At 43.9% G+C, this 13611-nt stretch overlaps 1 protein-coding gene across 8 annotated transcripts; it reads left to right on the top strand.

Moving 5' to 3' along the window:
- The first annotated feature begins 5950 nt into the window (after positions 1–5950).
- LOC123144761 (probable alpha-galactosidase B) lies at positions 5951–13360 on the top strand. Of its 8 annotated transcripts, none has more exons than XR_006471915.1 (14): positions 5951–6226; positions 7110–7257; positions 7373–7630; positions 8005–8179; positions 8321–8382; positions 8468–8631; positions 8748–8845; positions 9478–9536; positions 9615–9749; positions 9833–10083; positions 10157–10312; positions 10694–10775; positions 10854–10895; positions 12898–13095. XR_006471915.1 is itself a non-coding variant. In XM_044563986.1 (14 exons), exons 1-14 carry the CDS (start codon positions 6138–6140, stop codon positions 13113–13115), a joined length of 1944 nt encoding a protein of 647 aa, XP_044419921.1. In that variant the 5' UTR covers positions 5951–6137; the 3' UTR covers positions 13116–13360. The 8 variants fall into 8 exon arrangements, 4 of the variants coding, with proteins under 4 accessions (XP_044419921.1, XP_044419923.1, XP_044419924.1 ...); XR_006471914.1 differs by having other exon boundaries at positions 10851–10895; positions 12898–13094; XR_006471916.1 differs by lacking the exon at positions 12898–13095 and adding an exon at positions 11067–11530 and having other exon boundaries at positions 10851–10895.
- Positions 13361–13611: the final 251 nt, after the last annotated feature.

The raw sequence follows: 13611 nt of genomic DNA on the forward strand, positions 1-13611 counted from the left end.
ACTGTTGGGTACACCTTCTATCACAGATCCGAAGGCAAGACTTTTGTTGCTAAATTTGGAATCTTTCTAGAGAAGGAGTTTCTCTCGAAAGAAGTGAGTGGGAGGAAAGTAGAACTTGATGAGGTAACTGTACCTGCTCCTTTATTGGAAAGTAGTTCATCACAGAAACCGGTTCCTGTGACACCTACACCAATTAGTGAGGAAGTTAATGATGATGATCATGAAACTTCAGATCAAGTTGTTACTGAACCTCGTAGGTCAACCAGAGTAAGATCCGCACCAGAGTGGTATGGTAATCCTGTTCTGTAGGTTATGTTACTGGACCATGACGAACCTACGAACTATGAAGAAGCGATGGTGAGCCCAGATTCCGCAAAATGGCTTGAGGCCATGAAATCTGAGATGGGATCCATGTATGAGAACAAAGTGTGGACTTTGGTTGACTTGCCCGATGATCGGCAAGCCATTGAGAATAAATGGATCTTCAAGAAGAAGACTGACGCTGACGGTAATGTTACTGTCTATAAAGCTTGACTTGTTGCGGAAGGTTTTCGACAAGTTCAAGGGATTGACTACGATGGGACTTTCTCACCCGTAGCGATGCTTAAGTCTGTCCGAATCATGTTAGCAATTGCCGCATTTTATGATTATGAAATTTGGCAAATGGATGTCAAAACTGCATTCCTGAATGGATTTCTGGAAGAAGAGTTGTATATGATGCAACCGGAAGGTTTTGTCGATCCAAAAGGAGCTAATAAAGTGTGCAAGCTCCAGCGATCCATTTATGGACTGGTGCAAGCCTCTCGGAGTTGGAATAAACGCTTTGATAGTGTGATCAAAGCATTTGGTTTTATACAGACTTTTGGAGAAGCCTGTATTTATAAGAAAGTGAGTGGGAGCTCTGTAGCATTTCTGATATTATATGTGGATGACATATTACTGATTGGAAATGATATAGAATTTCTGGATAGCATAAAGGGATACTTGAATAAGAGTTTTTCAATGAAGGACCTCGGTGAAGCTGCTTATATATTGGGCATCAAGATCTATAGAAATAGATCAAGATGCTTAATTGGACTTTCACAAAGCACATACCTTGACAAAGTTTTGAAGAAGTTCAAAATGGATCAAGCAAAGAAAGGGTTCTTGCCTGTGTTACAAGGTGTGAAGTTGAGTAAGACTCAATGCCCGACCACTGTAGAAGATAGAGAGAAGATGAAAGATGTTCCCTATGTTTCAGCCATAGGCTCTATCATGTATGCAATGTTGTGTACCAGACCTGATGTGTGCCTTGCTATAAGTTTAGCAGGGAGGTACCAAAGTAATCCAGGAGTGGATCACTGGACAGCGGTCAAGAACATCCTGAAATACCTGAAAAGGACTAAGGATATGTTTCTCATTTATGGAGGTGACAAAGAGCTAGTCGTAAATGGTTACGTCGATGCAAGCTTTGACACTGATCCGGACGATTCTAAATCGCAAACCGGATACGTGTTTACATTGAACGTTGGAGCTGTCAGTTGGTGCAGTTCTAAACAAAGCGTTGTGGCGGGATCTACGTGTGAAGCAGAGTACATAGCTACTTCGGAAGCAACAAATGAAGGAGTCTGGATGAAGGAGTTCATATCCGATCTAGGTGTCATACCTAGTGCATCGGGTCCAATGAAAATCTTTTGTGACAATACTGGTGCAATTGCCTTGGCAAGGGAATCCAGATTTCACAAGAGAACCAAGCACATCAAGAGACGCTTCAATTCCATCCGGGATCTAGTCCAGGTGGGAGACATAGAAATTTGCAAGATACATACAGATCTGAATGTTGCAGACCCGTTGACTAAGCCTCTTCCACGAGCAAAACATGATCAACACCAAGGCTCCATGGGTGTTAGAATCATTACTGTGTAATCTAGATTATTGACTCTAGTGCAAGTGGGAGACTGAAGGAAATATGCCCTAGAGGCAATAATAAAGTTATTATTTATTTCCTTATATCATGATAAATGTTTATTATTCATGCTAGAATTGTATTAACCAGAAACATAATACTTGTGTGAATACATACACAAACAGAGTGTCACTAGTATGCCTCTACTTGACTAGCTCCTTGATCAAAGATGGTTATGTTTCCTAGCCATTGACATGAGTTGTCATTTGATTAACGGGATCACATCATTAGGAGAATGATGTGATTGACTTGACCCATTCCGTTAGCTTAGCACACGATCGTTTAGTATTCTGCTATTGCTTTCTTCATGACTTATACATGTTCCTATGACTATGAGATTATGCAACTCCCGTTTACCGGAGGAACACTTTGTGTGCTACCAAACGTCACAACGTAACTGAGTGTCTCCGAAGGTACTTGTTGGGTTGGCGTATTTCGAGATTAGGATTTGTCACTCCGATTGTCGGAGAGGTATCTCTGGGCCCACTCGGTAATGCACATCACTATAAGCCTTGCAAGCATTGCAACTAATGAGTTAGTTGCGGGATGATGTATTACAGAACGAGTAAAGAGACTTGCCGGTAACGAGATTGAACTAGGTATTGAGATACCGACGATCGAATCTCAGGCAAGTAACATACCGATGACAAAGGGAACAACGTATGTTGTTATGCAGTTTGACCGATAAAGATCTTCGTAGAATATGTGGGAGCCAATATGAGCATCCAGGTTCCGCTATTGGTTATTGGCCGGAGACGTGTCTCGGTCATGTCTACATAGTTCTCGAACCCGTAGGGTCCGCACGCTTAAAGTTTCGATGACAGTTATATTATGAGTTTATATGTTTTGATGTACCGAAGGTAGTTCAGAGTACCCGGATGTGATCACGGACATGACGAGGAGTCTCGAAATGGTCGAGACATGAAGATTGATATATTGGACGACTATATTCGGACACCGGAATGGTTCCAAGGGTTATCGGATATATACCGGAGTACCGGGGGTTACCAGAACCCCCCCCGGGGGGTTTAATGGGCCTACATGGGCCTTAGTGGAGAAGAGGAGGGGCAGCCAGGGCAGGCCGCACGCCCGCTCCCCCTCTAGTCCGAATTGGACAAGGAGGGGGGCGCCCCCCCTTTCCTTCCTCTCTCCCTCCTCCTTCCCCCTTCTCCTAATCCAACAAGGAAGGGAGGGAGTCCTACTCCCAGTGGGAGTAGGACTCCTCCTGGCGCGCCTCCTCCTGGCCGGCCGCCTCTCCCCCCTTGCTCCTTTATATACGGGGGCAGGAGGGCACCCCATAGACACAACAATTGATCATTGATCTTTTAGCCGTGTGCGGTGCCCCCCTCCACCATAGTCCACCTCGATAATATCGTAGCGGTGCCTAGGCGAAGCCCTGCGTCGGTAGAACATCATCATCATCACCACGCCGTCGTGCTGACGAAACTCTCCCTCAACACTCGGCTGGATCGGAGTTCGAGGGACATCATCAAGCTGAACGTGTGCTGAACTCGGAGGTGCCGTGCGTTCGGTACTTGATCGGTCGGATCGTGAAGACGTACGACTACATCAACCGCGTTGTGCTAACGCTTCCGCTTTCGGTCTACGAGGGTACGTGGACAACACTCTCCCCTCTCGTTGCTATGCATCACCATGATCCTGTGTGTGCGTAGGAATTTTTTTGAAATTACTACGTTCCCCAACAAGGGGAAACCCTAGATGGGTTTGGGCGCCCCCACCCCTAGGAAACTTGCCCCCCAAGCCGGGAGGGGCGGCTGCCCTAGAGGAGGCGCCCCCACCTCTCCAAGTTACGTGAGATGGGTGGGAGGGGCGCACAGCCCCTTAGTGGGCTGGTGTGCCCCCTCCCCTTGGCCCATAAGGCCCCCCAACGCTTGCCGGGGCCTCCGACACTCCTTTCGGTCACGCTGGTCGTCACCCGGTACTCCCAGAACAATTCCGGACTCCAAAACCCTTCGTCCAATATATCGATCTTCACCTACGGACCATTCCGGAGTTCCTCGTCACGTCCGGGATCTCATCCGGGACTCCGAACAACCTTCGGTAACCACATACTGTTCCCATTACAACTCTAGCGTCACCGAACCTTAAGTGTGTAGACCCTACGGGTTCGGGAACCATGCAGACATGACCGAGACACCTCTCCGGCCAATAACCAATAGCGGGATCTGGATACCCATATTGGCTCCCATATGTTCCACGATGATCTCATCGGATGAACCACGATGTCGGGGATTCAATCAATCCCGTATACAATTCCCTTTGTCCATCGGTATGTTACTTGCCCGAGATTCAATCGTCGGTATCCCCATACCTCGTTCAATCTCATTACCGGCAAGTCTCTTTACTCGTTCCGTAACGCATGATCCCATGGCTAACTCCTTAGTCACATTGAGATCATTATGATGATGCATTACCGAGTGGGCCCAGAGATACCTCTCCGTCATACGGAGTGACAAATCCCAGTCTCGATTCGTGCCAACCCAACAGACACTTTCGGAGATACCTGTAGTGCACCTTTATAGCCACCCAGTTACGTTGTGACGTTTGATACACCCAAAGCACTCCTACTCCTACGGTATCAGGGAGTTGCACAATCTCATGGTCGAAGGAAATGATACTTGACATTAGAAAAACTCTAGCAAACGAACTACACGATCTTGTGTTATGCTTAGGATTGGGTCTTGTCCATCACATCATTCTCCTAATGATGTGATCCCGTTATCACTGGCATCCAATGTCCATGGTCAGGAAACCATAACCATCTGTTGATCAACGAGCTAGTCAACTAGAGGCTTACTAGGGACATGTTGTGGTCTATTCACACATGTATTACGGTTTCCGGTTAATACAATTATAGCATCAACAATAGACAATTATCATAAACAAGGAAATATAATAATAACCATTTTATTATTGCCTCTAGGGCATATTTTCAACACTACTTTGTGTTGTGTGGTGTGGTGTTTCTATGTATGAACTCATTTGGCTCTAGTGGGTTGCTTTATATATAAAACAGGACAACAACTTTTTTCAATAAGAACCCACCCGCAACATAGAGCTCGAAGGGAAAAATGATGACTTTGGTTTCGCCCGTGAGTCAAAAGGTATTAGATAATAGGGGTGGAAAGTGGTAGCGGATAATCCGAAATATCCGATATTCGTATTCGAGAAAATGCCTATTCATATCCAAAACATCCGCATCCGAACCAATATGGAAATGGAAATTATCCGCATCCGAATTTATTTAACAAATGAAAAATAAATATGGTATGAGATTTTGACACAAATACGGATATGGAAGTGGATATATCCGTATCCGAATAAGATTATGGGAGGTAATTTTCAAAAATCTAGCCGCAATATTCCAATTATCCAACATAAAAGCCAAATAAGTGGTCAAAATTTACTCTTTGTATGTTTGAACTTAGAAATTATTATGCATTACAATAGTATCCATTCATAAACCTATTTATCATCGACTTCTTGTATGTCACAAGTTGATTATTTCATGTCACATAGCTATTGATTAATTTTCTTAAGCAATATTTCGCTATTAAGAAAACATCCGATACCTATCTGTATTCGAATAACATCCGGGCCGCATCTGTATCCGATAACATTCATATTCGTTTTGAAAATATGAAAATGGAAATGGTATGAGCACTATTTGATCCGTTTTCACCCTTAAATAGGATGACCAATTTGGCAAGAAGTGACCCAATTCCTCCCACCGCTTTTACGAAAACACGCGCGAGCTCGCGCCATCTCTCTGCTAGCATGAGCTCGGCGCCGCATTTCCCTCCCCTACCCGCGACGAGCCTAACTGAGAGGAAACGGCTGATTCGCGGTTCCTCCTAACGAGCCTGATTGAGAGATGTTGTAAACGTTTATATCAGCCTAAATTTCAATACAATTCAGACGACCAAACGGACCCAAATTACATCACATGCACGGATGCACCATACACGCCACAATTCTCACACCTGGAACGGCACACGTCCCGCACCGCATCGCGCAGAACGACACGACATTCCCTCTCTGCCCCACCACAGGGAGTCCCAACTCTCAACCTCCACCTGCATCAATCATCGCTCGTCCATCACCAGTTCACCACCGTGCCGCTTGTGCCTCTCCACTCCACTCTGCTCAGCTCACCTCCATAAGGTTTGGGATGGAACTAGGACTGGGAGCTCCAACTTCTCCGCCGCCATGGCGTGGCCATCTCCTCTTCCGCGCGCTCGTCATCTTCCTCTGCCTCTGGTCAGTGCGGCTCCCATCTCGCCCCGTAACCTGGATGCGTCAGAACGATGCGCTTTTCGTGGCGTTTCTTGCGTGTTTTACTGATTATTTCGCCGCTTCTGAGTGCCACTCGCGCAGAACTAGCGTCTTTTTAGGCGGAATGCTTTCTCTTCCGTTTGGGTCCCAAATATTTCCAGAGCTCTGTAGTGTATTACTTCGGTTATTACTGGTTGATTCGAGATTTCCTAATGCATATCTGATTGTCGACAAGATTGTGTTGTTATTAGATTATTATAGGCTTCAAATCTCTCTTCTTCCCTTTTAACGAAAAACAGTAGGGAAATACATCTCAATTTTGTGTTGTGCCGTGATATGGAATAATTTAGCACAACATGTGGGACACCAATTCCGGCTCAAAAACAGAAGGAAAAAGAAGGAGATCCCAAATGATCCTAACATATATACCACTTTGGTTATAAAGCTCCTGCAGTTTTCTTTTAGGAGATTATGGAGAAAAGGAGGATGGCTGCATCACTGATATGTGAATGTTTCTTCTTCTCTGACACAGTCTGTTTGATCCTGTTGATCAAGATTTCACCTCTGTTTATTTATGTCACATTATTCCTCCTTGCATTTATTAATGACTTTCTAGAAGATTATTCAAATAAATTAATGCGTTGTACTTTATCAATACATTTCTCCATTGTTGTCTACTCATTTCTCCGTTGTTGTACTTTATGAATGTGAAACAAGTACTCCCTCTGTAAACTAATATAAGACCGTTCAAGATAAGTGTTGAGAACAAAATATTCTCTTTGGACAATACTGTTTAATCGTTTGACAGCCAAACAGATTATAAGCTGAAGAGAAATGACTCCAGTTAGTTCATACTGAACATTTTCAGGGTTACATCCGAGGCAAATGAACAACATGTGGAACTACCACCAAGAGGATGGAATTCGTATGATTCTTTTTCTTGGACGGTTGATGAAAATGCATACTTGCAAAATGCAAAGATTTTGGCAGAAAAGTTACTACCACATGGATATCAGGTTATCTACCTTTTTTTTTTGCGAAACCAGAATTCTTTTACTTGATACCTAATGGCATAAGAGAATATGAACACCGATAATTCTGATTAACTTTCTGTTCGTTATCTACTGGTAGTATGCAGTTATTGATTACCTGTGGTACCGGAGGTATGTTGATGGGGCATATACAGATTCTTATGGGTTTGACAACATTGATGAGTGGGGTCGACCGTTTCCTGACCTCCAAAGATTTCCATCATCCAAATATGATAAAGGGTTCAGTCAAATTGCCAATAAGGTTCATGAGATGGGCTTGAAATTCGGCATCCATTTAATGAAAGGAATAAGTACACAGGCTGTTAATGCGAACACACCCATCTTGGATATTGAGACGGTATGCCTCCTCCTTTGAATTGCTATTATACTACAAATATTGTTGTTTCAGAATTATCTGTTACTATAACAGAAGACAAATGACAATTCTTGACCATGCGTTGCAATCTACAAATTTATTTGTGAAATGAAATGAAGCGATATGACAATGGGAGCAGTGGAAATACCTCCATGGATTTCAAGGGTCTATCATACTGTATCTACCATACTGTTATAGACATATTATTAAAAGGAGGCACTAATGTACTTAGTCAAATGATGCTGTCCTTAGGAGAGCATTTATTGCTATCCATAAATCATTTTCTGCGCACTTCAAAGAATGCCATAGAATTTCATTTTATTATTGTTAATGTGGTGTCTCCTTATCCTTTTCAGGGAAAACCCTATGTAGAGAACGGTCGGCAATGGGCAGCTCATGACATTGGCCTGACCCATAAAACATGTGCATGGATGCCACATGGATTTATGAGTGTAAATACGGATATTGGAGCTGGATGGGCCTTCTTAAGATCTCTTTACCGACAGTATGCGGATTGGGGTGTTGATTTTGGTATGCTATTTCTAAATCTGTACTTTTCGCTAGTCAGATGATCCTCGTGACAATATGGTTTGGTATGGAGTAGTTGACATTTCTTAAGCGTTGACATAACTCGAGTTTGACGAGATTATTCCGTATGTACCATTCTTGCAGTGAAGGTTGATTGTATCTTCGGTACTGATTATAGCCCGGAAGAAGTAATAACTATTTCGCAGGTAATAACTTTGCATCCTAGAGTTAGTTACACAAGTCCCGTTGAAATTGGTGCACCTTCAGAATCAGTTGATTCTCCCATTGCAGCTCCTGCGAGAGCTTGACCGCCCAATAGTACTGTCCATCTCACCAGGAACTGAAGTCACTGTACCATTAGCTGAAAACATCAGTGAACATGTTAACATGTATAGGATAACAGGAGATGATTGGGACAACTGGAAAGATGTTAGTACACATTTTACTGTGACAAGGTAAATCAAAACAGATATTCTCTGTATATCCATTATATACTCCTTATTTCTGTATTCAGTTTTTTTTTAATATTCTCTAGTAAATAAGAACTTATTTGTTTGCATATTGCGCACAGTGCCTTCGCTGCTGCGAATAAGATCGGGGCCACCGGATTACGAGGAAAATCTTGGCCAGATTTAGACATGCTTCCATTTGGCTGGCTAACTGATCCGGGTAACGATTTGTATCTTTACTTTACTATCATAATAATTGTGATTCCCCTTGCCCCCTGTGGGTGCTAATCAAGATGCTAAGTCACATACCTTGCCAAAAAGAGAAGCTGTAAATAATTGTCTTAGTACGCTGGATAAGAACTGTACAATGCGGCATTACTCATGCTGCTTTTGTTCTGCACCAACTCAATATTTAGTTGCGTCTATTGGATCGGTACTGTATATTATGTGTATCTCTGCTTGCTAGTTTACATCGATTGGGACCAGGATGACAAATCATGTCTTAAAACTTCATAAATATACCTGGAATATGACATGTCTCATTCAATATACTTATTTTTGAAAAATTTCAACTAACTTGATCTTAATTACTGAACTATAACTTATAACTTATGCACTAGTTTTCGTTGAAAAAGGAAAATTAGCTTGTAGCATCACAAAATTGTGTAAACTGGAAAATATCCCGTGTGAGGCTTATATGTAGGGCCTGATGCCACATCTCAGTGACACATCGATGCTGTTTTCCAACTCATGTGATGTTCTGATATTTTCTGTGGTACTGGACAAATTGCTGGTTCTGTGAAGTGGTTTTATAACTATTAACATGCCCTTTTTTTTCCTTTAATAAGACAGGTGTCAATCAGGGCCCTCATAGGCCGTGTAATCTTACATTTGATGAACAGAAAGCACAGGTTTGCACTTGGTGATTTTCGTGCCTGTTTTTCATTTTGTTTTATCCACTGAAATCTTTTCTTCATATGACCTTGCAGATGACACTTTGGTCAATGGCTAAGTCGCCTCTCATATATGGAGGAGATCTGAGACATCTCGACAATAGTACATTCAGCATTATGACCAATCCTACTCTATTGAAGATAAACTACTACAGTAAAAATAACATGGAGGTACCTGCATTTTAGGATTCTTATTACAACAATATGTACACTTACATGGCCAATAAGCCGAGCTGTTGATTTTTTTTTTTCAGTTCCATTATGTGTCTGGTGAGACGACTTCTAATACCAGACATTCTGGTCACTTGAGTCCTCGATATCCTGTAAACCCGACAAAACATGATGGCATGGTCGTGGGTCTCACTTCCTGCACCAATGACCAAGCTAACGGATGGTTTGTATTTCCACAAGATGGGAAGTCAGATCATATATGCAGGATCTATGAAACAGAGAATGGCAAAAATGTCTCATTTTGCTTGGGGAAAACAAAACCTCTTCTTGCCTCGTAAGTGCAACCCAATTATGAATGGAGAAGTAATCGTGTTTTAATTTGTATGATCACACACTATACGTTCTAGGGATGATGATATCATGGAAAAGGAGGAAGACCAAACAAAGTTCCATCTGGCAGTTGCAGACATTAATGATTCTTGTTTGGATGCATCTGCTAGTCGGAGGCGGACTGCCTCAGAGGTTAAGCTTCTCATGTTCTCCAGGTGCAAATGGCATGCAAGGCAGGTACACAGCAAATAGATTTGCCCCAATACTAACTAGTCCTGTTCTCATTAGGACTGATGAAATTCTTTTTAGATTTTCAGAGGTTCTTACAGTACTTGAACAAACTACTCACAAAACCCCATTTTCTGTTGGCTGATGTGTTAAATACGTAATGTTCCTTAGTATATTATGCTGTCATGGCAGCTTTGGTAACCATATTGGTTTCACAACGCCAACACATAACCATGCAACTATGTAAATTAGATGTTGTATTGAAACAAGTTCATGGAGATCAACACACTTTTCAGCTTTCTTTTTCTATAGTTGATATTGTGCTCTGGTTACACTACTAAATGAAAGGCAACTAGCTCATCATGTCTTGCGTCAAATTTCTCTAGATGTGGGAGCTGAATGACAAGGGTAACCTTGTGAGCAGCTATTCAAGATTATGTGCCACGGTGGAATCCAGCAAGGAAGCAGGTAATCATGACATCATTCTTTTTGTGTGAGTTGGTTAGGAAAAATATTACATGGTTGGCACAATTCTCTATGCAGTAGGTATTACTGGAGCTCGTGCATGGATTGCAACTGGAAGTAAAGGTTAGTGATCATGTACACCCTACAGTCTCAGAAGATCCTGAGTCCAATCCTTTAAAATTGTGATAGGAGTGAACGTTTTTGCTAGATCTGTTTCTAGAAGACTATGCTTCATTGATACACAGTGTCTTGATTATGCACTAAAAATAATGAAATTGAGTTATTTTTTCCCAGGAAATATAAATTAGTGAAAAACTGAAGAGAACTGAAATGTTTGCAGAAATTTTATGTTGCAAGATTCATGTTCTGTAATCTTTTGTAAGCTGAAAACAGAACAAAATAACCGAATAATTGTGTTGTAATATTAATAGTGGTAGCTCATTCTCATGGCATTTATATGCGGGATTTAAGAAAAAGAGTAGAGCGGAATTCTATGTGGGCTCAGAGAGCAGTCTGCGAAAACATGGACATATTACCTTCCCTGAGCTGGCGTTTACGAAAATGGTACTCCCTCCGATCCATAATAAGTGTCGCAGTTTTGAACTAAGGTTGAAGGGATCGGAGGGAGTACTATTTTTCATTAACGAATATGCAACCTGTCTTACTGATTATGTGATATTCTAGTTATTCTAGTACTATGTTAGGAATGTTCCAGTCTCCAAATGTTTATTTGCACATTTCTTTGCGTTGAGACTTAATCGGGATGCTGGCACTTCTGGTTTCTCCGATACGCGCGTGTCTTTCAGAATGAACCTCCATGACACGAGTAATACACAAGAAGTTTTTTTTTAGAAAAGGAGGATGACCCCCGGCCTCTGCACTCTGTATCTAGGCGATGCATACGGCCATTTTATTAATTATTCTCACAAGACCTTACAAAGTAATATCACAGTAAGATTAAAGCCGCCGTCTAAGCAACAAACTGTCGCTACACCTATCCAGTTGACGAAGGGGCGCAGATAGCCTGGGCCTAATACCAAACAGACATCGCAGTCAAACCTAACATCTAAGACTTAAGGACCCATCCAGGACGCCTGCCGGGCATGGGTCTCGCCGGTCCGGGGTGCTCTCAGAGGCCGCCGCCGCCAACTGCCACCGCTCCATCTTCAGAACTGTACTGATGCATCAACCTTGCTCGGTCTAGCTATCGTCGACGCCACCACGGCGCCCAACGACACCTCCTCCTTGCGCGCAAACAGCTGAGCACGTCGCGGTCGCCACTGATACACCTCAGCACCATGCTGCCAAGTACCATCAGCCGACACAGCTTGAGATCTTTGAAAGATCTGTCGTGCGTAGCACCTGCCGACCAGGCATGACAAAACGTAGCACCTGTCGGTCAGGCATGACTTGACATCTCTATCGAAGCTCCGTGCAAGACGAAGCCGTTCCACCTCCTGCCTCTGACTTCCAGCGCTGCTCCACAAACGATGCTCCCACGAGAGAAACGACACCGCAGTGTCGCCATCGTCCGATTTGGAACACCAGATCCTAGGGTTTCCCCCAGAGCAGCACGAGTGAGTCGACAGTAGTTACACGGCGATGCCTCCATCAAGATAACGACGTAGAATGCCGCCATCGCCTGCCAACGGCTCGGTTTTCACTGGCAACCATGTCTCCCCAACTCGTAGCCGGGACTAGATGATGGATCTCGAGATCCGATCACCAAGCCTCTGGCCGGCCATCTCTGACGAAGAAGATGACCACCACCATTGGCCAGCAAGACGACGCGAGATGAAGTTGGGCGCTGCCAGCGTGCGTCCTGGCCAGCACCACCGGCGCTCGGCCCGTCCCGGACCACGCCTCATGGCCGAGGGCAACAGCAAGCGCTGCCACGACGAGGACGCAGACCGGAAGCCTAGATCCGGCCCACCCACGCGCCGCCAAGTGGCCACCACCAAGCGCCGTTCAGGGGCAGCCCCGCCGCCGTGAGGGACGCCGCCCCACGGGCAGCAGGCGCCAGCCACCGGCGGAACGCCACCGCGCACCACCGGCCGCCGCGAGATCTGCACGAGTAATACACAAGAAGTAGTTCATTATGTTTAATATGTTGTTTATGTCGCAGGGGAAATCTACCTCGCGTTCTTCAACCTTGACTCGGTGAGCCGGAAGATAACCGCGAGAATATCGGACCTGGAAAAGGTTCTTGGGACAACCTTCGTACGAAAACACTCATGCAGCTGCAGTGAAGTTTGGAGTGGGAGGAACCTTGGTCTCCTCGAGGAAGAGATCTCAGCGGCGGTGAATCCACACGGTTGCGTGGTGTTCGAACTCATGTGTTGAGCTTTGCCAGACTTCCTCACGGTGGGAATAATCTTGGTAGCCTACTGCAATCCCATGATATGATGTAAGCCTACTACCCTGAACAGCGTGAACCTTGAACAATATTGGGTAGGTCGTTTCCAGGTCGGTGCTTGAAAGCGGTCGAGTTGACCTTCGTCAAACCGTACCCGTGCTAGAACGGGATGGGTTTGAGTAATTATGCATCAACTCAGGATGACGAAACACTCAAATGCGCTGATATAGAAGGGCCGCAGAAAATGAGGAGAGGGCAACAGAGGAGCCGGACTGTCTCTTCTGGTGCATCTCACAAACATAATTCAAAAAATTCTGAATTTTTTGCTGTGCAAACTTTGACAAATGTTTTGAGTGCCTGCAAATTTTCATGATGAAATGACATTCGTGGGAGTAACTAAAAAAATCAGAACTCCAAAATGCTTTCGTAAATAGCATTTTTGCAACATTGATTTTGTTTTTTTTGCCATGATTTCCATGAATG

This window comes from Triticum aestivum, chromosome 6D, assembly GCF_018294505.1.
Source record: "Triticum aestivum cultivar Chinese Spring chromosome 6D, IWGSC CS RefSeq v2.1, whole genome shotgun sequence".
Lineage (NCBI taxonomy): Eukaryota > Viridiplantae > Streptophyta > Magnoliopsida > Poales > Poaceae > Triticum > Triticum aestivum.